Source organism: Rhizoctonia solani, chromosome 16, assembly GCF_016906535.1.
Source record: "Rhizoctonia solani chromosome 16, complete sequence".
In the NCBI taxonomy this organism is placed as follows: domain Eukaryota; kingdom Fungi; phylum Basidiomycota; class Agaricomycetes; order Cantharellales; family Ceratobasidiaceae; genus Rhizoctonia; species Rhizoctonia solani.
Genome location: NC_057385.1, coordinates 1,505,067 through 1,527,406, shown reverse-complemented (window position 1 = coordinate 1,527,406; position 22,340 = coordinate 1,505,067). Strand labels below are relative to the sequence as shown.

The following is a 22,340-nucleotide window of genomic DNA, read 5'->3' as shown; positions in this document are numbered from 1 at the left end:
ACCATCATAGGGTCGGAGGATCCAGTTATTCAGCTCATCTGTTCACCGACATAACACTGATGCTTGGCCGGAGCTCGATCCTTTTGGGATCAAGCTCCGAAAGGCTGGTCCCTGGGTGGTGCCTGCCGTTAGTGGCACCCTACGTCAAACAACGTGACCAGGATCTTTGTAGATCAACCTAGGCAATAATCTAAATGACTATACAATTACGGATGTTCCTACAGATTTGGAACCAAACAAACTACTGACCGAGCGTGACGCGCTCCTTCGGTTTGATCCTACAGATGGGGTTATGGTCTGAAATGAATTGGATGTACGATTTTCCCTCAGTTTGTGGTAACCATACAGTCCTTCCCAGGGGAAAGCGTAAATTTGCATTTGGGTTAATAAAATTGACAATAAACAATTCGATGAGGGCGTTCGATTTCGAACGACAGTTGCCAAACAACGAATCTTTATCATTCCACGTAATATCTATCCCTTAAAGAGATATGCGCTTGCCCGGCTGCTTAATTCTATATCAACATAATTACTATGCACTAGAAGAAACTTATTCGAAGGGGTGTATATACTGCAGTAATGCGAGCGGATTTCCAGTAACCTTGTAGAGCTGGAATGTTTTGAACTGTGAAAATGGTTTGATCATTAATTAGTCTTGCCTAGGCGTTGAGCCAGAGCGATAGAATTAATATTCCACACGATTTCATGACCGGCGCACAATATACTGAGAGCTTTATTTCAAAAAAGGAGGAGTATGAAGGAATATTCGAACAAGCTGGCTAATTCGGAACACTACTGACGGATGTGCATCAAGTTATATGTAGAGCTGGCAGCCAACCATTGGAATTTCAATGGCCGAGCTCAACCCAAAAGTATTCGCGACTCGTCGAGGCTGAAAACCTTGACCAATAAATTGTAAAATTGCTTTGATGAGGGAAGTGAGGGAGCATTGAGCCGCTCATCTTCAGTGCCGCGCCGCAGCGGCCTGTATACGCTTGGGCTGACAGGTTGCATTAGCTTTACATAAAGCTATCAAGCGAACACCAATGATAAAAATAATATTTTACCATGGATGTACGTGGTTTGTTATTAGATCATGATTTCATTGGAGATATGCGATGAGTTGAGCCACATTACGAAAGAGTCGCTGATAACCAAATTGACAGAAGTATGTCTCGTAACGGTTAGATCAACATAACATGTGTGACCTATCAAACAAGCGAACAATCGGTGACTGGTTCAGTCATGTGTGGATCTCAAGCTTCCCAGACTCGGCTGGCTGTGCACGCAGATGGCCGGGTCGCTGCGTTTGTCCGATCAAGGCGGGGTACCCTACAGATAACAGTAAATTTAATGCCGTACGCTGTATTCGAGGTTACGGGTTTCCTGAGAGTAAAATTATGACCGAACTGGTTCGCATCAACTCGGCTATATGCATGCGTATACTGCAAGCGCTTACAAAGTGAACGGTACCGACCCGCACTTGGGAATCGGAACTCACACGTGACCAATCTCATTTCGCCTTCCAATCCTGTCAAGTGATGTCTTTGCTCCTAACTGCACTTGCCACACGGACTACGTCCGCCCGATGGGCCGCTCAATTATGTGTTCAAATGCGTGGTTTTGGCAGCTCTTCGATCCGCAGTAATTCTGGGAATACTCAAAATTCAGGTTCCACAACACATTTTGGCTATAAAACCATTCCTACAGAGTCGAAAGAATCACTAGGTTCGTAGATGCTTATTCTTATTTATTATAAAATCATTAAGTTTTGCTCTCAGTAAAGGGCGTATTCTCCTCGGTTGCTTCAAAATACGATGTAATGAACGACGCAATGTCACTTGGCGTCCATCGACTATGGAAAGACCAATTTGTATCTTTACTCGATCCGGGCCGTCGAAAACCAGTGAAATGCCTTGACGTAGCAGGGGGCACTGGTGATATAGCACTCAGGATACTTGATTCCGCCAGGGAGAGATGGGCCGACCGTGAAACGAGCGTTCGATTACTAGATATTAACCCTGATATGCTCTCAGAGGGACAAAAGAGGTTTAAGAAAACCATGTACCATAATAGTAAGTTTGATGTGTCAAGCAGGTTTATTATCCGACAAGTATGACTGTGTCTAGCCCCTCAAGTGACCTTTACTCTTGGCAACGCTCAAGATTTGCCTAGAGACAGCTGCCCAGACAACGAATATGACCTATACACGATCGCTTTTGGAATCAGGAACTGTACAGATATCCAAGCTGTCATAAACGAAGCCTTCCGCACGCTTAAACCTGGTGGTACCTTTGCTTGCCTCGAATTCAGTAAGGTCGAGAACCCACTTCTAGCGCAGTGAGTCTATATTGGTTGCCTCCTCACGGTATCAATTCAACGGTTGCTGTTTAGGCTCTATGACACATATTCTTTCTCTGTCATTCCGATGCTCGGGAGCATTTTGGCATCTGATAGGGAGTCCTATCAATACCTCGTAGAATCGATTCGCCGGTTCCCGTCTCAAAAACACTTCGCTAACATGATCACCCAAGCCGGGTTCAAAACTGGGGACCTACACGAAGGGGAGGGAGGCGCGTGGATAGACTTGTGGGGAGGAATAGCTAGCGTTCATACTGGTAGAAAGCCATTGTAACTTGTAATGAGCGGTGCTTTGAATTGAATGCACGCACACAATCATTCATCCTGGCTCAGGCTAGAAGCACGTGACCGCGCGCTTACCCTCAGACCTCGACTGCCTCGCGGTCTCCACCACCAGGCTCCAGCACTCACCACTGCAGGTTCAGCCCAGAACCCGAGCGGGTACAAGCACATATCAAAGATCAGGAATCAACTTGTTTTACGACATTAACGTGTAGTCGACGATGCCAGCCACAGGCGCGCCCGCTATGCCTCCAGCTTCGGCTGACCTAGCCACGACTTGGCCCTTTCTTGAGGAGGGAGTTGAGCATATAATGATTCGGTACGTGAAACACTGCATATAATAACTATGGAACGTTCATGGCCGGCGGCATTTTTCAGCTTGCATACCGGGGTTACTTACTCCAAGTATATGAACCTGTATACGGCCGTATACAACTATTGTACTTCTTCCCGGTTACACGGATCCTTTGAGAACAGTGCACTGGGTAGCCGAAGTAAGCGGTTGATATTTGGCCTGAAAATAATGTTATAGCTTCATACTTACATCGTATCGTTACTCCAGCGGGCGCTAATTTGATGGGGTCAGACTTGTACAATAACCTCACACGATACTTTACTACCCACCTGGAAGCCCAACGGGAAAAGTCTGAGCCTATTGTTGACCAGGACTTACTTGTCTTCTATGCAAGCGAATGGGATCGCTTTACTACCGGCGCAAACTACATCAACCGTTTGTTTGCCTATCTCAATCGTCATTGGGTCAAGCGTGAGAAAGACGAAGGTAGAAAGAATGTATATCAGGTCTATATCGTAAGTTGTCTTGTGCATGTATGATGGATTTTCAATAAGCCGACAATTGGATTATTACGTAGCTTGCGTTAGTGCAGTGGCGAGACCGGCTCTTTTACCCCATTCAAAACAAAGACCACAAACTCGTTGTTGCACTACTCAAAATGATTGAGAAGCAGCGTAACGGCGAGACTATTGACACTGGTTTGGTCAAGAAAGTTATTGATTCGTTCGTCTCCCTGGGCCTGGATGACAACGACCAAAACAAGGCACAACTTGACGTATATCAAAAAGAATTCCAGACCCCATTTATTGAGGCGACGGAGAAATATTACGCGCATGAGAGCGCGACTTTCTTGCAAGAGCACAGCGTGCCAGAATATCTCAAGAAAGCCGAGGAGCGTTTGCGTGAGGAAGAAGACCGAATAGAGCGTTATCTGCATTTCTCCACTCGCAAAACTGTAAGTCATTGCTCGAGCAATGGCTACACTGTACTTATGATTATATCTTAGCTCATCAGCAAGTGCGAAGATGTTTTGATCCGAGAACATTCAGAAAAGATGCAAGATGATTTCCAAAACCTCTTGGATTATGATAAGGATGAAGGTATGTGCGATCAAAATTATGTATAGCGTCATGCTCACTTTCTCAAGATCTTCAACGCATGTACTCGCTTTTGGCCCGAATCCCTGAGGGACTCGATCCTTTAAGGAAGAAGTTTGAGGAGCACGTCAAAAAGGCTGGTCTCGCCGCAATCGCTAAATTGCAAGGAGAAGCCGCCAATTCTCCCGGCGGCGAGGTGGTAAGTTCTTGCATCACAATCAAGCGATCATGATCTAATATCGGCTTTGCGCCAGGAACCCAAGGCATATGTGGACGCACTGCTTGAAGTTCACCACAAGAATCAAGAGACTGTGAACCGGAGTTTCCGCGGCGAAGCAGGATTTGTGGCCAGTTTGGACCGGGTGAGGCATAATTCCAGGGCTACGAAACAACATCTTATCTTTGACGTAGGCCTGCCGTGACTTTGTCAATCGTAACGCCGCTACCGGGACATCGTCTACGAAATCTCCCGAGCTGTTGGCGAAGCATGCTGATGCATTGCTGAGGAAAAACAACAAGCTTAGCGAAGAGGGCGACTTGGAAGATCATTTGAATAAAGTGGTATGTACTTATATACTTTTGATAATTTTGACTCTCACAAGAGCCCTTTAGATGACCTTATTTAAATACATTGAGGATAAAGACGTATTCCAGACCTTCTATACGACAAAACTTTCCAAGCGACTGATCCATGGTGTCTCGGCTTCTGATGAGAGCGAGGCCTCTATGATCGCGAAGCTCAAGGAAGCATGCGGTTTCGAATACACGAACAAACTTCAGCGCATGTTCACTGATATGCAACTATCCAAGGATTTGACGGATCAGTTTAAAGAACGCATGGAAGTTGCCCACGACGCTGCCGATTTGGATGTTGCCTTTAGTGCCATGGTTCTTGGTACGAACTTCTGGCCGCTTAATGCGCCAGCCCACAATTTCAACATCCCCAAGAACATTCTTCCCACGTACGAACGATTCCAACGATACTATCAGAGCAAGCATTCGGGCCGTAAGCTCACATGGCTATGGAATTATTCGAAGAACGAGCTTCGTACAAATTACCTTAATCAAAAGTATATCCTCATGACGAGCTCCTACCAAATGGCGGTACTTGTTCAATACAACGAGAACGATACTCTAAGCCTGGAAGAACTCGTGACCGCAACCGGCATCCCGAAGGAATTGCTGTCGCAAGTCTTGGCTGTGCTTGTCAAGGCTAAAGTTTTGGTTAACGAGGAGACAGAACAGTATGATTTGAACCCCAGTGAGTGCAATTGTACATCGAATATTAAGCCACCATTGAACTCCAATAATCAATAGATTTCAAGTCTAAGAAGGTATTTAATTCCGCTACGAAACAATAACCAACTCACCCAATCTTCCCAGATTCGTGTGAATTTGAACCAACCAATCAAGGCTGAGGTCAAACAGGAATCTTCAGACGTCCTCAAGACTGTGGATGAAGACAGGAAATATGTTATCCAAGCAACTATTGTTCGGTAGGTTGCTGAATTTGGCAATGGACGTTTCGAGTATTCACATAATTCCAATAGGATTATGAAGGCTCGCAAGGTATGACTAATTATTAACAAGAAAACGGGCTCGAGGCTGAACCTTCCTCCTATCCATAGACAATGAAGAACCAGGTGCTCATTCAAGAAGTCACGAGCCAGATTTCAACCCGCTTTGCTCCAAGGATTCCCGACATTAAGAAGGTATTTGGCGCTTACAATTTCGCGAGTCGTTGGTCTAATTTATGTATGCCAGGCTATTGACACACTTCTGGAAAAAGAGTACATTGAACGAGTAAGGGGTTTATAGCATCATTTCAATCATCTGCTAACCTTCTTTTATAGGCTGACGGACAAAGGGATGTGTTTAACTATGTCGCCTAAGCGAAGCAAATATATCTTTGTACAGCTACCATTCTATAATATATATGTTTCTATTACTCGGACCAATCCTTACTTTCATACTTACTGATAGGCATACACCTTGGCCGTGAGTTTGGGTTGATATCTTCACGCTGTATTCAATAAAAGAGGTGCAATTGTTACAGGGTTAAGCCACATTGTCACCAAAATTAGGTACGTATTATTTGAAAGACTGCCAGTATCTCACAAGAGTTTTATGTGACCCATAAAACTCGAATAAGGGTTTGATTTCTTATTTGGTTCGAGAAATGATTACGAAGCGTGCTGGTGTTTACAGACAATTGCTCGATTGCAAGTACACGCATATGAAACCTGGAATCCATTCCTATTGATGATATGTTTATCTGTAGTGAACCAATAAACCGCGGGAAGCAAGTCATCGGAGCTGTTGTTTTCGATATGGGATTAGGAGAATGTGGCCAGCATAGATAAACGCTGTTCCTATGCATGAGTAGAGTAGTATGCGTACGTGTAAAGCTTGCTTTTGGCTACTATCAGTGAAAGGCCGATCTTTTCTCTCAACTTCGCTCTTCCCTAGTCCCATATGCTGCAATAGAAGCTAGTACCAGGAGAAGAAAGAGAAAGGAAATAACCTGATAAGCCAAGGGCGGCAATCAGACAGTGTCCAATAGCCGCCATATTATATGACGCTGATATACGAGCCTAAACATTCCGTGTAGCCCATGTAAATAAAACCCGGGCGCCGTTCCGGTTCAAATTCCTCATATGTCTGCATGTGGAGGTCCGGCGATGCTACGTGCACGAGCTCGAGGTGAGGCATATAGTTTATCCACATCGGCCAATCCTATTAATTGTCCAAAAAAAAAGCAACTCGATACGTTGGTTCAGCACATTATAGGCATTATAGGGATGTATTATGGTATCACTTCATATGCATCAGGGTAAACACAACTAAATTATATCAAAAGGTATGAATGACTTCGTGCCGTGAAGCTCTGGACGGTACTTCCAGCTACTGGCCTATTCAAGGCCGAGTTGCTCATGACCTATCGCCGTCTTCAAATCCCCGATCGCCATTGTTATCAACTCAGTGGGTCGGGCTGTTTTGGAAGCCATGATCATTCATCGATTAAAATTTTCGGCCGACACCACCCAACCCACACGTATCCGGCCGTTCTAGACCTACTGACCGACCAGAGTCCACGGATTGAATACTGGCGTACTAACTTGGTTCTATGGGCATTGGACTAATGTACAGATTTCGTAGCCATAACTCAGTGAGATGTATGCGTGTTATGAATGACTGGTCGCCATAAAGCTGCTGTGCCGCTCGACCTATACGCATACACGAAACCCCTTCAAGAGTCGCAGGCTTCGAAACGCCGGATGATAAGAGGCAATATGACCGCCTTGTATATAGACGCCCAGCCGCTGAATCAGCCCAACCAGTAGAAGCCTCATTTTCAGTCTCTCGCTTCAGACTCAACGGGGCTACTGCCGTAACAACTTTAATTGACTTTGCATATGGTGGCTCGGGAATCGCGAAACGCCGGCAAACCATAGGAGAGATAGATATACTTGTCGAATTGTATTGGCTGATGTTCATTACGAAATTTGATCGCAGAGATTGTACCGGTGTCGGCTGTCAGTGTGGACTCCTTGGTTGGTCAGTATCAGACTTAAGTGGATAGTAGAAGCCTGACTAATCAGTACAGATACCTTTTGTCTCTAACTGTTGTGAACTCGCAATTAGCGCGTAGCGATTCCTGTCGTGCCTGAATGATGGGAGTTGCGGTTTGGCCGGTCCTTGACCGACGGATGGTTTATATTCTGGAATGTTATGCTTGGATCGGTGTAGTGTCACTCCCCGACTTCATCTCCTCTGCTTGAATCTCAGAGTAAATCACAGTACTCGACGATTTTCTATCTCCCTACGATGCCTACAGTTCCAATAATTAACTTGCCCAAACTTGCAACCAAACCTCGAACACTCGTCCTGTGCTTTGATGGTACAACTAATTATTTTGACGAAACGGTATGCAGAACATCCCATTGCCAAGCCGGACGATGCAGTACTAATTGCACTGCTACAGAATACAAATGTCGTAAAATTATTTAGTCTACTCAAGCGCGACAATCAAGAAGAACAAATGGTCTATTAGTGCGTAAAACTTCCAGTAATACGGCAGTAGCTCATGCTTTTCTCTACTATCAGCCAACCAGGCGTCGGAACTTATACACCTCCTGGCATCTTCTTGCCCATCACTCTCAGTAAGAGCTTAATTTAGCATACCAACCCCTCATGCTAACGTTTCAACACATTACTAGAGCTAACAAGGATTGCCGATCAAGCGATCGCATTGTAAGCTATATGCACTTATTTAGTTAAATTATTTGATGACCGATAGTTAATCAACATAGATATCTGGACAAACATGGTTCGTGCGTCTCCCTCTTATTGGAATTTTTCGCTTACTCTGAAACAGTAATGGGCGGTTACGAATTCTTGATGAAGAATTATCGCGACGGGGATAAAATATGTAAGGTTATCCGCACTAGAGGGGAGTATTGCTTGCTCAAGTTGTACAGGCCTGTTTGGATTCTCGCGTGGCGCATACACCGCACGTGCTCTGGCAGGAATGCTTTACAAAGTTGGACTTCTCCCTCCGACAATGTTAGTATGACATTATCAGAAGTATATTATCTCACCTATTGTCGACTTAGGTTGAACAAATACCATTTGCGTGGTCTATGTATATACGCAATGATAAGACAGGATTTAAAGAAAGCACTCGCTTCAGACAAACTTTTGTCGCGAAGTTCATATAGAGTTCATGGGGGTTTGGTAAGTAGTAACTTAACGATTTTCGCTTCTGACTACGTGTAGCTTGAGAGCCTTCTGACCTGATAATAGGGACACGGTATCAAGCGTTGGTGTACTATTCCCCCGTCATTTACCCTTCGCCAAATCCAACCCAATAGTGAAAACGTTCCGTCATGCAGTATCACTTGATGAGCGTCGGTGAGCTGGTTAAATTCGTGTCTGATCTCATTGGAGGCTCAACCCATATAAAGTGCAAAGTTCAAAGACCACCTCTGGCACGTTCATTCTCCAGACGGCCAATGTCACGGTGCAAAACACCCCACGACGCAAAAGCCCAAACTTGCCGCAGATACGGAAAAACATCTCACAGTACCCGTATCCGCTCAAACAGCTTCACCGATAGCGTCGTTTCAGCCTCTGCCTACGTTGACTGAGTCTAAGTGCGAGGGTACAGTGGATATTACTGTCACCGAACCAACACCTCCAACCGATTGCAAAACTCCACTGATTACTCCAATTGATCAACCTCCTCTTTGGCCCGGAGTAGAGACCGACACTTCTTCGAGTGAAAATGAACAGCCATCGGTCCCGGTTAAAATATCATGGCATTCGCAGGAGAAAACTCACATCGAAGTGAAGGGCTCCGTAGTCGGGAGAGAAGAGCTGAGAGCTTTGGGTGCTCCAGACGTTAGCAAAGTGTATACAGACATCAAAATCGTCAAATCCGAGACCGGGTTCGGGTCTATAGTTACTCCAACAGGCCCTGCAACGATTAAAAAGACTCCAACCTTAAAGTTGTGGAACCATATAACGACCAAGGTAGGACGTCCAAATCTTAGGAGGCTCTCGAGTGGAATTTGTGAATATGAAGCTGCAATGATTACGAACGCGGAATTCAAAACTCATCAGCCTAGAAGTTGGGAACAAACCGATGTGCTCGAAGTCTGGTTTGCTGGTGGCCATAGTGGTAAGTCATACGCAGGATGGAGAATCGATACAACTAAGCCCGTACTAGATGTGGTGGTGGAGCTGAAAAGACGGGAGGACAAACAATTATCGAACATATCTTCGCTGGTTAGTACTAATCTAACAAAGCCTAGCGGCCCGTTCCAATAACCTCGAACAGGATGATCCGTCAATCATAGCATCTGGATGCGATATCAAATTCAATGATCAAGTCATGAATGCGTCGTCAGCAACCAAACATTTCGATATGAACGTATCCATATCTAATGACAGGTAGGAGCTTATGTTCGATTTTATGCCAAGCTCTGATCAGAGTTGGTCTGTCAAGCACTCGGCCCATGACCAAGGCGCAGATCCAAGAAATGAACGATGCCCAAGCGAGAGCCCACGATAATTTGCGAAACCCGGCTTGGTGGCCATTGGAGTTTATACCTTTGTTCCGAACATTTGTGAACTACCAAGGAGATAGTCAGACCACATTTAGGTGAGACATTAATCACACGTGAGCCTGGTTTCAACTGACAATGTGGAAAGGTTGAACCTCTTCAAGGGGCGTCAGCCACGTATCCCCGAAGGAAAGATCAAAGTCCATAGGACGGTTGACTATCGCATAAAAAATGTGGCCGGATACATGTATAGGCCCGCATCCCTAAGGAAGCCATTGAATGGGTTGATTGAAGTATTCCTTCGTTGAGCTGATCACCTTCGTTATATTATTTATTTATCTTCGTTCCAATCTCAAATATATTCGTTTACATACATTCAACCTCGATTAGATATAGACCCACCGGCTTCAAGTTACCGCGATTCGGAGTGCATACATGCCGGCAATGGCTGTGTTTCGGCATCAAGCAAATTGTCAATTGCAAGTCACTTGGAGCTCACCCGATCAATGATCACTTGATGTCATTAAGCGTTGCATAGATATTCCCGCCTGCACTCCTATTTGAGCAACGTGTATTGGCACAGGAATAACGTGGAGGCAGTACGTCACCACTGCCCATAAGCCCATCGCCGAGATGCAACGAGCAGTGGCATGAGCGGTGTACTGGCACAACCATCGCTATTCAGGCTCTGAGCCCGACACCCAACAAGATTGCTCGGAACCGATTGATTGGCGCCCTTCGCACCTCCGCGAAGTAACCCATCTTCTAGTTCGGGTGGAGAGCGCCTCGAAGCAAGTGATTCGATGACGAAACCCGAGACATTGATGGGCAGGCTGGGGCTAAAATACCCAGCCTGCGGACACCCGTGACTGACCACACGACCCCTCTGGCTCCTACTGTTTTTATTTATCCGGAGGATAAATCTACTCCAATATAATAATGAATCAACAACTTCCAACCGTCGATATACGTTTGTCTAATCCAAAACCTCGCACACTGGTTCTTTGCTTTGATGGCACCACCAATGTTTACGACAACACCGTAAGTCAAAACCGTCGCGTTTGTTGTCGCGGGCATTGATCCAAGGTATCCCAGAACACGAATGTTGTGAAATTATTTTCCTTGCTCAAGCGAGACAGACGAGACGAACAGATGGTCTACTAGTGAGTCCAGGGATTATCCTAGGCCACACCATGGTTAACATCTCTTCGTAGTCAACCGGGGATTGGAACATACGCGCCACCGGGGATATTCCTTCCTTTAACGATGGGTATGTGAGTCTAGCTTATGGGGTGCACTAGCTAATATCGTTCTTTCAAGCGTTGGCCAAAATCGCCGATCAAGGGATTGCATTGTAAGTAATTACATACTTACAAACGATGATGTTAAACAACCACCATACTGATCTGAACTAAATACAGATATTTGGACAAACATGGTTAGTATTCCAGAGTCACGACGTAGCCTATAATTAACATTTCGACACTCAGTTATGGGAGGCTACCAATTCCTGATGAAGCACTACAGCGAGGGTGATAGAATATGTGCGTTTGTCCAAGATTTTGGCCAAACTTGAACTGACATATTGTAGGTCTGTTTGGGTTTTCGCGAGGGGCGTACACGGCGCGGGCATTGGCAGGAATGCTACACAAGGTCGGGCTCCTACCACCAGATAACGTGGAACAAATATCATTTGCCTACCAAATGTATAAACGGACTGACCTTGCCGGATACACTGAATCTGTCGGATTTAAGAAAACTTTCAGTCGCGAAGTTAAGATTGAGTTCATGGGTGTTTGGTAGGTCGCAGCCAATTTCCTCTACAGCTATTGGTGATTCGTGACCTCTCGCCCAGGGATACGGTGTCTAGCGTTGGATTACTATGGCCCCGACACTTACCTTTCACTTCTTCCAATTCTATTGTGAAAACGTTCCGACATGCTGTTTCGTTGGATGAACGTCGGTAAGTACTTTATTCTATTCAAATACAAAAGTTGATAGTTGTCTTCGCTGTTAGTGCCAAGTTCAAGCAGAATGTTTGGCATGTGGATTCCCCAACTCCTCATCGTGACCCCGAACAAGGGTCGCCTTGTACAAACCTCAAACAACCACGGGCACCTTCGCCGACTCTGGTTCGATCCCCCGCTACTACACTCCCATATCCTTCCAAAGGCAATAAGCCCAAGTCCAAGAAGGGCGATGCCAACACTGCTGTTGCAGTCGCAACCTTATCCCTCCAAGGTGGTGCTGAGAATAACGCCTCAGATGCTGGGGATCAGCCTCCGTTGCAAAACAGGCAGATTCAAACTGATTTACGCAACTTCTTCCCTGAAGTCCAGTCCCCAGGTGTACATGAAGAGAATCGAGGAGGCCCCGCTGATGAATCGTGGCACTCTCGTGAACCCACCCGAGTAAAGGGAACCAGACCTGACTCGGGAGTGGATGGGTTGGACATTGAGAGTACGGAAGCCACCGCTAAAATCAGCGGGAAAGCTCCTCAGACACTCCTCACTATCAAGTCCGATGTTAACCTGGCATCAGCTCTGCAATCTGGAGTTGGCGTCGCAGCTAGTATTGGAGTAGCAGGGGAAAAATGCGAACCTGACGACAAAGAGTCGAATGGCATCATGAGTTGGCTCCGATCGAGGGGAAAGCCGAAGAAACAGTCCACGCACTTGAGTGGTGGAGGCAAGTTTGAGGCGGCTATCGAACAGCAGATTTCCGATGGCGAGAATACCAACGAGCAAGAAACTGATGTTCTCGAGGTCTGGTTTGCAGGCTGCCACAGCGGTAAGTGATCAGAAGTTACGTCAAATCTTCGGCTCAAATTTATTTGTAACGTAGATGTGGGTGGAGGCGAGGAGCGCAACGACGCGGAATATTCATTGTCAAACATCTCTCTTCGTTGGTTAGCATAGGAATTAGTATATCAAGTACTCGCATCTTCTAACTACCCGATTCATACCAGGATGGTTCGCCAAATTATACTTTCCCAATGTGGCATTCAATTCAATAACGACGCGCTCCGAGAAATGAAGATTCCGCTTCCTACACTTAGATTTGACAAAAGTAATCCTCTCACACTTTACAGGTATGGTTATGAGTAATTTCGGCCATCTAGCTACATTATCTGACACAGTTCCTAAAGCTCCCCAGCGGACTCCGCAATCATTGAAGAAGCTCAGAAGCAAGAGCGGCGAGACGCGCTTGCGCCGCTTCATGATGCGTTACGAAACCCACTTTGGTGGTCACTAGAGTTCTTCCCCCTGGTTCATTCTTACCAGACGAGGAAGGAAATTGGCATCGTAGTTTCAGGTAATGTGCCTCGCCCATTTTGGAGCATGGAAGTGAATTAACCCAGTCGAATAGATGGAATCTATTTAGTCCTCGTCATGCTCGCAAAACTCTCAAGGTTGTCAAGGTTCATCAGTCCGTAAAGTATCGCATGGAGCAAATGGAGAAGGAAATGGGGAAGTCATATAAGCCACGAGCCCTGATTGATGGCTTTGAAGAAGGGCATATTGAATGGGTTGATTGAACATTCTTTTCACATTTATAACGCGCTAACTTGATATCTTTGACGATTCGTACTGCATCCTACCATTTCTACCAAATTCAATTTCTTGCTCTGTCTGTATCTTCCGCGTATGCATTTGGCTTTCTTCGCTGTTTCGCTATGCTAGCCCATGTATATTTCAATCTCCTTCACTTAACTCGTAGCTGATTATAGATTACAATTACTTGACTTGGTCACGCGTTATTCCGCGTTTTACTTCCGCTTTAATTCCATCTTGGACCCTAGCATATCATTTGAGCCCGTAGACATAACAACAAACCAAACAAACTCCATAATTGGTGGACAAGAGGGTAAAACACGATATTTGGCGCAAAGTACCCCAACTTTTGCCACAGATGCACCGGCATTAATATTCCGGTGGCTACAACAAAAGGCGATTACATAAGGACTGAGAGGCGCTCTCGAGTCAGTTGAGTGCTGCAACTTTGCGATTGGCACCCCAGTCTCCACCTAATCCTCAGCCCAACCTCATTCTTGACCACACTTATCAAGAACCGTGGTGACCATTCACCCTTTACTCCAGCACATCGATCGCATCTAGTAGTGGTGAGGTGCCTTCCTTATGCAAACAGCGATATAGCAAATTAAGACCGATCTCAGCGTTCACTCTAGTTGATTGCTATGTGCTACTGGGCAAAGCTCAACCATGGCGGAGAGATGAAGTGGGTCAACTGCCAGCAGCCATCTTGCAGGGCGATGGCCCAATATCGAAGCTCTCCGCCTCGTCACGGGAAAGTTACCCCTTCCGACGGTGTTGGTGAACTTTCTATGGACTTGTTGTTTGAGTATAATCAGAGGACGCATTCCCTCGACCAGCCACAAGACTTCAGATACTGAAGTTTGAGACGTGTTCTCCTACCACCACAAAACGTGGACCTATCTCTCCTATTTGAATTCGTTATAATGACCTCTCCCTCAGTCACCTATTTCTGGCCAATTGATTGACTTGCATCTATTGTATTCTTTTTTTCGCTTTCATGTCTGGCATTCTGCATTCCAGTTGTATACGATACCATCCCGCTCATATGAATAATTAAGCCAATATAAAATGTATTGTGCGTGAAGCCGGATTCGTGGCATCGGTAGCACTTGCGTGGGAATGTATAACAGCATGGCGCGATGACTGTCAATTATAACGTTGATCTATGAACAAAGAACTCAGCTGTCATGATCTCAGCGTATATCCCTCGAGAATCGATGCACTGGATGTATGCGTATCCGAGTGCAGATCAAAATACATCCGTCAGGCTTCTTATTTCCAATATGCCGACCTTTCTCCTTTTTTGGACGGCGGTACTTGACTCGTTGCCTACCGACGTCCACGGGGCTGCGCTCTAGGAACAAGAGCAGCGCTTGGGCCGTGAAGAAGAAGTTGGAAGAAGCTTCTGTTAGCTTCTCCTAACGAGCCACTGAGCTTTTTTGACAGCTACTCGTAGAGCGGCTTGGTGGCTATTGTTGTGGTTTGCCTTAAATACCTACACTCTTGACCTCTACGGGCCACGGTCTCCCTCTTTTGGATACATACAGGTGGGTATAGCTCTTCTTGACTTCTTATGAGAATAGCAGCTGATCAAAGAATCGAGTTTCAACCCCAACCCCCAAATCGCTAAACCAAGTAATTCCTTTCCCCATGTGTACGTGGTATCGTGGGCGCTCGGGCACCAAAAATGCGGGCCATATGGTTAAAAACGATTGCCTGCAATGGTCGTGTATTACATCAAGGACGTACCGCCCGAATTTACCGCCGCGTTATAGGTACTGGTGTATTTCAGACGGGGTTGGAGAGATGTCTTTCGATGATGTTTTCTTGCACCCCGATAACTAAGGCTCAGCCACCGATCAAGACTGTGCTTCGCAGAACTCTTAATCTGTAGCTTTAGATTGTTATCCTTTCTGTCTATTTCTGTTTCCTTTCGTTTCTGCCTCTCTTGTGTTTTCAACTCTAACTATCCTAATCTTTCTCGCCCTGTCGACGAGTGGCAACATTCGAAAACCAATGTAGCCCATTTTATTTGTTTTATTTCTATGCTAAGATATTCATAAGTTGTCTTTTGGAGCCTCTTGAGCTTCAGTGCATGTTAAACGTGGTTCCTGAGTAGGTTGTATGCCGTCGTGCATGCCATGCTGCAAGGTTTGGGTTCATGGATGGTCCAAATCTACCCGCCTGTCCAATTGTAACTGAGCTTGGGGGGCTCGCGCCGGGTCTCCTATGATTCCTGCGGTAGAAGATCATGTTCCTACAATTGAGCTCAGATTAAATATTCCAGATCCAGTGCCCCGATCGTCAGTGGCGCTCGTGGCATATTTGAGATGTGGCGGTGGAGGGGTAAGCATTAAGTGTAAGCGCCCGGAGAGGTAATCAACCATCAACAAGTGCAACATCCCTTCGCCGCGCTTGCCCGAGTTGATCATCCACTGCTGGAACTTTCGTTCTTGACAACCACATACACACTCCCAACACTCCCATCCCCCACATTCTCTCAAATACATTGTATTAAAACCAACCAACGTCAACGTTTCATTTTGCTTTCGTTGCTATCATTCGTTTGTCATCGCCTACTACAACATATCGCACAATCTTACTCGACCGGAATCAGCCTGAACTCAATCCAACACTATGTCGTTATCACCCGAACGTGAAGGGCTTTTGACCCCCGCCGCATTTGATCGCAATGGTCTTCGACTCAGTGTCGAGCCCGAGGCGAGGGCTACTCCTCCGCGTACTCCCCCTCCCCAAATGCAAGAACAATTTCTGACTCCAGGTGGACCTCGGCCAACGATGGCAGTATTAATCATCAAACCTCATGCAACAAAGCAGAGGTATGTTTGGCCATACGAACACGGTGCGGCGTGCACGAGGCTAATGCGGAATGAATAGACTCAAGATTGAAAAGCGAATACTCGAAGCTGGCTTTGAGATTCTCAAGGTAGGTCGATTCAAAATTTCCACGTACGGTACTGACAACCAATTGAAAGGAACGCAAAATGGGATTTCATCTTGACGGGTCTGGCGTTGTTGAACTATTTGGTCCTGACGCTCCGTCGCTGTCTGGTGAGCCGGTCTGGGTATACGTTCTCTCCCGACCTCGGTCCGCCTCGGTCCTTTCCGCTCTTGTCGGCCCACTCGATCCTCTTGCGGCACGCAGGTCTGACCCAGAATGTCTCCGCGCCCTCTACGGATCCAACCGTTGGGAGAATGGAGTATGGACGACCAGGGATGAATCTAGCGCCGAACGCATTGTTTCCGAGTTATTTGCCGGAAGTCCGATTATGGAACTATCTGATCTACCCAGTGCACACAGTTCACCTGATCGTCGGCGAGTTCGTAAAACCCCATCTCATTCAGGTTCGATACGCAGTCATTTGAGCTCCGAGAATAGGTCGAATTCCAATTCTCGTGGTGGTTCGGTTCCTCCTCCCGCGACTGTAGCCAAGTCTCCCGCTGGATCCAGGGCTCGGCCTGCGCCTTCTGCTACAGCTTCTCCCTCGGTTGTCCCCAGGACTACACGTGCGGCCGATCTTCGTGCCGGAAATGCTGCTCCTCCACCGCCTCGGCAGCGACAAAGCCAAGAAGAGCGCGAGCGAACATTTGAAGGTGTCCCGGGCCACAAGCGCCGAGAGAGTTTCAGCGTGGCCAGCACTGCCGCTCCGACGATCGCACCCCGTCAGAACCGGAGCGCGATGCTACGAGCCCAGAAACAATCTGACGGCGATAGCTCCAACTCGACGAAATTCCCGAGCATGAGTGATTCTCGAGAAAGGCGGACCATGTCGCCTGAAGAGCTCGAAGAGAAGAACCGTACTACGTTTGAGGGCGTTCCGGGGCACAAGCGACGCGAGAGTATCAAAGTTGCTAGCACAGCCACGCCTATTGTTGCACCACGGCCAAATCGTAGTTCATTGCTTAGAGCACAGAAGATGGCTGCTGGTGGCGGAAGCTCGGGGCCTGGCGGCGCGCCGCCTTCGTCGTTCAAGGGTTCTATGAGTGAGAGCGGGCCTGCAAGGACCTTGAGCACCAGGAGCTCTGTAGGGTCCATCGGGGCTTCGACTACCAAGGCTGACCGACGGGCTTCAATTGCCATCCCTCGGCAAGCCCCTGCTACTGTTTCCACTGCTGCTAGCAAGAGGCTCAGTCTCGCGTTGCCCTCTCAACCGAATTCCAACTCGAATACCGGGGGAGCCCTCACTCCCATCTCAAACGGAACCAGGTCTCCTCGTCCAGCTTCGGTTAATTCACAGGCGCCAAAAGTTCCTCCAAAGATGAGTCCGAACCCCAAGAAACCGGATATTGAACCGCGAACAAACAAGAGCGCCTTGTTGAGGGCGGCTGCCAAGCTGAAATCTGCGGCTGGGGCGTCGGTTGGCAAGAGCACCTCACGCAAGAACTTTGCTTTCTAAATTGTTTTACTTTTGGGGGGAATCTTTCGTGTATCTATGTTGTGTTTCTTTCTTTGTCCGATGAAGCCCGGGATTGCCCTTGTTCGTTTTGTGTTACCCAGACTGGTTCTGGTTCTCATTCTTGTTTCATGTTTGGGACATTTTATGTAAATACATCCGTTGGGAATTGGGTTCGAGTAAATGGGTCGTCGTTATACGATTGTAACCATTCTTGCATATATACATTACAGTATACAATCGTATTGCTCTTTTCTGGGGCGTTTGGGATATACCGAGACCGGCGCTAAAACCGGCCGGAAAGACGATCCGGATTCAACGTCAGGGGTTTATCCGGACAGGTCCGGATGCGAACTTGTGTGTGTGAGTTGTCACGGGGGTTGGGACATTCGGTTGTTGTTGCCTCCCCTTGTATTTGCTCACCACCGCTCGCTGCACGATTGTCGCCTGCTCCCGCAATACTGCAATACATATAAATACTCAATACCAACATCGAATCGACCAATCAGGGACTTATTCCAGTCAAATAGTCGTATATCCAGAGCTAATTTCTCCTGCCAAGGGGGGATAGCCCTACATGGACTCGAAGCGTCCGTTGTCGGCGATATTCCTGGGCAACGGAGATAGACCACAAGGCTCGCTCTCCCAGCTCCAGACCTCGACTTCTGCAATCGAGCCAGGGGGAGCGGCTTGCCCTCGCCGCCTGCTACCAACTCGACAGCGAGCACTGGGAAAGAGAGTTTACCTAAGCGGGTCCGCAAGACGAGCATTGCATTTGCTACTGTCAAGAGCATGTTGACGGGCGAGCGCGTGCGGAAGCCTCGACATGACGACGATGACGAGTTGATTGAGGACGAGGATCATACCGCCAGACTTTCAGGTCCCACCGCATCCAATTCATCCGACGGCAATAGCAGCGTTGCTCTCGATCGCTCGACTAGCATTGGCGCTCGTTCGACCACGAGTTCTGGGGGCATGGAACGGGCAAAGAGTCTTGCGGACAGGAATCGCATGGTGAGCTTTCAATTTTGGGCTGGATACCGTTCCTCCCTTCCTAATCGATCAACAGGTTCTCGATAAGCTATCATCCATATCCTCGGCAGCATCATCTCGTCTCAGCTCTCCTGCTCCTAACGACAGAGTACCTTTAACCGCCAGCACTCTTAGATCCCGCGCTGTGTCCCCAATGCCTCCCAACAACACGCTTTTCCCCCCAAAGTCAAATGTGTCGACCGCAAGTTCATCTCCTCGCGGCTCATACGCCTCACTCACTTCCCCCAGAGTTCGCTCCTCTCGAGATCTAGAACCGGAGACCCCAGCCTTTTCGTCCAGGGTCCATTCCTCGGACAGGCAAATGCGCGATTCTGAAGAATCCACGACTCCCAAAGAGCGAGAAAGGCTTTACGCATCCCAGCGTGCACCGCCATCTTCCTATACCACCAGCAACAGTGGTTCTACCAGCGGGTCACGCCGGGAAGGCAGTGTTCGCGTTTCATTTTCCCGCAACCACTCGGATATGGACGTCGATGAGTTCGGTATGAGCCGATCGTCTCAGGCTCAATCTTTGTCTCAGTCTCAATCATCCCGCCAACATGCGTATTCCTCCGAGTCGGATGATCGTAGTATTACGCCTCCAGCCGATGCCTCAAGGAGGCTGATGGCTGAGCAAATGCCGGGAGGGCGTGGACGGCGAATATCGATTACCGAACCAGATGAATCCCCGAACAAGCCTCGAGAACCATTGCGCACTCGTGCGGCTGCTGGAACCTTGGGACGTCAACGGAATAGTGCTGAAGTCATTGAGCGCACGGTCGCTGCTGCCAGGAAAAGCCCTGTACGCACACGCGCGGCATTACCTTCTGAGTTCCGCAGCAGCACGGAGAGCAAACGAGCCAGTTGGGATGGTAAACGGTTTAGTTTGGACGGCAAGGTAGGAATGTTTGATCTGCGCTTTGCTCATACTTACGCCCGTTCTGTAGCGTACGTTATCCCGAATAACAAACTCTCCTGAAATGCAGCGCCGAGACAGTGGCAACCGTACTTCCCCAGTTGTTGGATCCCGAGCAGCTACTGTTCGTGAATCATCGCGCCGGACTCATTCTCGCTGGGCGAGCGAAGAGGTGCATGGTGATGGCAATGACAGTGGCAGCTTGCGCCCTCGTTATGAACGACGCGGTGGAAGTATCGAAAGCCCCATTATTCCAGGTGGGCGAAGTGTTGTGGGAGAAAGCTTGAAGGCTGCTGGAATTATCACACGCCGCGAGACGAGCGAATCTATCAACCGCATGACTAGCAGCCGGGATAGGCGAGACAGCCGAGGTTCGGTTGACTGGGAGGTCGAACAATTACGGAACGGGATTGCACGTGTGGGCGTTGGGGACAGAATCCGCGAAGAACCCGACGACGACGACTCGGGAGAAGAGAGCACGACTCCTGGGAAACGTGTCAATGGCCGCCCATCCCAAACTATCATCACGTCTCGACCTAGTACGTCCAGCGCCAACTATATCGAAGATGGACCGCGCACGGCACCACCGGCTTTGCGTCAATATCGGTCCAATACAGGTTTAATAACGCCTCAGGCTCGGGGACTGTACGCGAGCGAAGTGCTACGCCTGTGACTCCAGCCATGTTGGTTCCGCCGTGTCCACCGAACATATACGCTTGATGCTCGAGTCGTTTGCCATGTTCGAATCCACCCTTGCTCGTCTAGAGGCGGTTAACCCTGGCGGAGGGGTGACCGAGTTGCTTCAAAACGCAGACGTGGTAGTCCAGGCCGCCCAGTCGCTCAACAATATGCTTCGTGAATCCGCCGCCCGAGCCTTGACCGAGCAAATCGATTCCGAGGTGGAAGACCGAGAAACTCGGGAAGTCGAGATTTGGAGAATCGCAGGCGCCGAATTTAGGGATGCAATCAAGGTGTGCGACGAGCTCGTGCGTTCGATGACGAACTTGCTATTGGGCGTTGGGCGGGTCGTAAAGGATCATGGCGAGGAGGCGGGTCGGAGTGGGAGGATTAGTACGTCGGGTCGGATAAGCACTGAAGGTGTCCGGAGTGGGCGCCTGAGTACCGAAGGTGTGAGGAGTGGACGAATGAGCGCGGATGGGGCCTTGAGGAGCGGGAGAATGAGCGCCGAAGGGCTGAGGGGTAGCAGGTTCGCCGATTCTGGTCGGATCGAGGATGACAGGAGGAATATCGAAACCAGACGGAGTTTTGATGGTAAGTTTCGCAACTGGCTTGGAGAAGAGAGGTTACTGAATTCTGTGCAGGTGAAACCATGTGGAAGTCGCCCAGCCGCGAGCAATCAAGGATTCACGATCCATTGAGGCCGCAAACTTCCATGAGCCTCATTCGCGAGCAACGACGCGATAGTCCTCTCGACGGTAACCCGCTTCGCCAGTCTACGTCGCGCCGGTTTTTCCCTAGCCAAGCGTCTTCGCCTGCTACAGGTCCAGGGGATGGTGACACAACCTTTGGAACCGACAGTTACGAGTCTCCATCTCCTGCTGTACGCCACATGACCCATAACGGCGAACACCATCGCGAACGAATTCTCTCGGTCCCACCTACTCTCTCAGCCGTTCCATCCGAGTCGCTCGTTCCCCAAGTACCCAAAACCCCAGGCATGACTCGTCGGCCTCGTATCTCTGTGGGCACCGTACGTGCGTCGGCGCCCTTCCCGACTCCTACTGCCCCTGCGTCCGCTCAATTGAGTACTGCGACTGCGACGGGAAACGGTTCCCCCGAGAAGCGGTCAGTCTCGTACACTGTTTCTCGTTCGGGCACGGTGGCGACCATGGTGGGCCTCGGTAACCAGCACCACGCCCGCAAACGCACAATCTCGGCCGCTGACCCATTGGAGCCTGAGACTCTGTCCCCGACCGACGATATTGACGATGGGAGTCCGACCCAAAGGGTTAACACGAGGAACCCGCGTGCCTCGGTTGATTTTGCGCTAGACGATGGGACTGTTAGTGGTTTGGAAAAGGAACGTAAAGCCAGGAGACGTGTTACTGAACTGTTTTCATGAATAATGGTCAGTCGACGCTCTCGGTGGTTGTTTTTCCGATTTATTAATTCTGGAATACAGAAAAACGAAACTACGAAAATTTCGACTTATTCTAATGTTCGGGATATCTTTTGGGCCTTTTAGACGAATCTTCATGTGATACCCTCCCCTCTGCCATCCACGAACGATTGTATTTTGTTTGGTCCTTGCGTTTTTTTTGCACTGCACTTTGGGGGCGATGATAATGAGTAAAGT

The 22,340-nt window shown here is 48.2% G+C and overlaps 5 protein-coding genes across 5 annotated transcripts; all 5 read left to right on the top strand.

Moving 5' to 3' along the window:
- Positions 1–1,541: 1,541 nt before the first annotated feature.
- Positions 1,542–5,927, top strand: RhiXN_01723 (cullin family; the record flags this gene model as incomplete). The annotated part of the gene is made up of 19 exons (XM_043321542.1): positions 1,542–1,728; positions 1,782–2,075; positions 2,130–2,340; positions 2,395–2,618; positions 2,872–2,962; positions 3,022–3,137; positions 3,206–3,453; positions 3,516–3,893; positions 3,945–4,038; positions 4,086–4,234; positions 4,290–4,397; positions 4,447–4,596; positions 4,648–5,296; positions 5,353–5,369; positions 5,419–5,531; positions 5,586–5,604; positions 5,664–5,747; positions 5,800–5,838; positions 5,889–5,927. The coding sequence occupies 19 exons, from the start codon at positions 1,542–1,544 to the stop codon at positions 5,925–5,927; spliced, it is 3,210 nt and encodes a 1,069-aa protein (XP_043187365.1).
- Positions 5,928–7,863: 1,936 nt separating this feature from the next.
- Positions 7,864–10,411, top strand: RhiXN_01722 (uncharacterized protein; the record flags this gene model as incomplete). Its single annotated transcript, XM_043321541.1, has 13 exons — positions 7,864–7,962; positions 8,021–8,088; positions 8,143–8,198; positions 8,256–8,289; positions 8,349–8,365; positions 8,414–8,467; positions 8,517–8,601; positions 8,842–8,949; positions 9,003–9,718; positions 9,767–9,825; positions 9,878–9,990; positions 10,031–10,201; positions 10,252–10,411. 13 exons carry the CDS (start codon positions 7,864–7,866, stop codon positions 10,409–10,411), a joined length of 1,740 nt encoding a protein of 579 aa, XP_043187364.1.
- A 631-nt stretch (positions 10,412–11,042) lies between these two features.
- On the top strand, positions 11,043–13,641 carry RhiXN_01721 (choline transport protein; the record flags this gene model as incomplete). Its single annotated transcript, XM_043321540.1, has 13 exons — positions 11,043–11,144; positions 11,199–11,266; positions 11,318–11,373; positions 11,424–11,457; positions 11,525–11,541; positions 11,594–11,647; positions 11,695–11,902; positions 11,959–12,066; positions 12,121–12,893; positions 12,948–13,011; positions 13,072–13,194; positions 13,252–13,408; positions 13,465–13,641. 13 exons carry the CDS (start codon positions 11,043–11,045, stop codon positions 13,639–13,641), a joined length of 1,941 nt encoding a protein of 646 aa, XP_043187363.1.
- Positions 13,642–16,297: 2,656 nt separating this feature from the next.
- Positions 16,298–18,078, top strand: RhiXN_01720 (nucleoside diphosphate kinase; the record flags this gene model as incomplete). Its single annotated transcript, XM_043321539.1, has 3 exons — positions 16,298–16,500; positions 16,559–16,607; positions 16,657–18,078. 3 exons carry the CDS (start codon positions 16,298–16,300, stop codon positions 18,076–18,078), a joined length of 1,674 nt encoding a protein of 557 aa, XP_043187362.1.
- A 574-nt stretch (positions 18,079–18,652) lies between these two features.
- On the top strand, positions 18,653–22,106 carry RhiXN_01719 (uncharacterized protein; the record flags this gene model as incomplete). Its single annotated transcript, XM_043321538.1, has 6 exons — positions 18,653–18,665; positions 18,725–19,089; positions 19,145–20,005; positions 20,055–20,668; positions 20,703–21,295; positions 21,346–22,106. The coding sequence occupies 6 exons, from the start codon at positions 18,653–18,655 to the stop codon at positions 22,104–22,106; spliced, it is 3,207 nt and encodes a 1,068-aa protein (XP_043187361.1).
- Between the last annotated feature and the right edge of the window lie 234 nt (positions 22,107–22,340).